The sequence below is a fragment of the Chelonoidis abingdonii genome, chromosome 14 (assembly GCF_003597395.2).
Source record: "Chelonoidis abingdonii isolate Lonesome George chromosome 14, CheloAbing_2.0, whole genome shotgun sequence".
Taxonomy (NCBI): Eukaryota; Metazoa; Chordata; order Testudines; family Testudinidae; genus Chelonoidis; species Chelonoidis abingdonii.
The window spans coordinates 40,333,477-40,335,027 of NC_133782.1; the positions used below are offsets into that span (position 1 = coordinate 40,333,477).

A 1,551-nucleotide genomic window follows, 5' to 3' on the forward strand; every position below is an offset into this window, starting at 1 on the left:
CCAGGGAAGGTTTTGGGGGAACAGAAGTGTGCCAAACACTATATTTTTGGCTAGTGGCAGCGTACCAAATTTAAATTAATAATTAAGCTTAAAAGTGATCATGCAAATCCCCACCTTTTGGACACTAAAGTTCAAAGTGGGGAAAAAACCTGTGACAGTACGTCTACACTGCAGGGTAAGCCCAGGGTTAGTGGGACTCCACTCAGCTGAGCTGTGTTGGAACCCCTGAGCTTGGGCATCTGTGTGGTATTTTAACCCAAGGGCTTTTCTAACCCGGGCTCAAACTTGGGGATCTGGTGTCCACACTGCAGCCTGCAGACCCCATAGCACCCTACAATATGGCTGCTATAGCCCTAGGGCTCATGGGAAAACTTTCCTGCCCACCCCGCCCATGAGCAGGAAGCAGCTGGCTTTGCAAAAGACTTGCTGGGTTCGCTCCCCGCTGCCAACCCAGGCAGCTCGTTGACAGTGCATGTGATCAGAGAACAGGTCCATGCTAACCTGAGCCGTGGCCGTGAGAGGACTAAGGAAGTTGTCCCGTGGAACTGTGAGATACTTCCGGCTGACTCCCAAGACTGGAGTTGAGCAGGGCTGCATCTCTACTGCAAAGCGATAGGGCTTGGCCCCTGGGTCCCAGCTTTGCTTGAGCTGGGATCCTCCAGCTACGTTCCCTCTAAGCTGCACGGCCAAGGGCCGCACAGGCATGTAGCCACAGGGGCCTGGAGAGGAGAGAGCTTGGAGGTGGGCGGGGACTGGGAAGGGGAGCGGAGCAAGTTGGGGCATGCAAGGCTGCCATGGGCCAATCTCCTGCTGCTGGGGAGGAGAGGCGCCTCGGCCCTGGCCCCGGCCCTGCTGCTGGGGAGGAGAGGCGCCTCGGCCCTGGCCCCGGCCCTGCTGCCGGCGGGGGGAGGCATCTCTCCCCGGGCCCCGGCCCTGCTGCCGGCGGGGAGAGGCATCTCTCCCCAAGCCTGGCCCTGCTACCGGCGGGGAGAGGCATCTCTCCCCAGACCCTGGCCCTGCTACCGGTGGGGAGAGGCATCTCTCCCCAAGCCTGGCCCTGCTGCCGGCGGGGAGAAGCATCTCTCCCCAGACCCTGGCCCTGCTGCCTGGCCGCGGGAGAGCAGCTCTCGTCCAGGCCGGGCCCGCTGCTGCGGTGGGGATAGCATCTCAGCTCTCCAGGCCCTGCCTTGCTTGCCGGCGGGGGAGGCATCTCTCCCCAAAGCCCCGCCCGCTGCCGGCGGGGAGAGGCTGCTCTCCCCAGGCCCCGCCCTGCGCCGCGCGGAGAACATCTCTCTCCAGCCTGGCCCTGCTGCTGGCGGGGAGGATCTCTCCCCAAAGCCCCGCCCTGCTGCGGGGAGGAGCATCTCCCCCAGGCCTGGCACCTGCTGCGCGGGAGGTGCTGGGGAAGTCCTCTGATCCAGCCCGGGGCATCGCTCACTCCTATAAATCTCACCGTGCTTCACCGAGGCCGCACCCCAGTGGAGCTCGTCACCCCTGCACCCCTTCGCTCAGCCCTGAGCGCCTTCCACACACTAACCTCCATCCCTGGCC

At 63.2% G+C, this 1,551-nt stretch overlaps 1 protein-coding gene across 1 annotated transcript in view; it reads right to left on the reverse strand.

Moving 5' to 3' along the window:
* The window catches only part of LOC116816459 (ribonuclease-like), a 24,318-nt gene extending 23,504 nt beyond the window's left edge, over positions 1-814 (reverse strand). Inside the window, exon 1 of the mRNA XM_075072404.1 lies at positions 502-814. Within this exon, the coding sequence (XP_074928505.1) occupies positions 502-783 (282 nt within the window). The 5' untranslated portion in view covers positions 784-814. The remainder of the gene's footprint in view (positions 1-501) is intronic.
* Between the last annotated feature and the right edge of the window lie 737 nt (positions 815-1,551).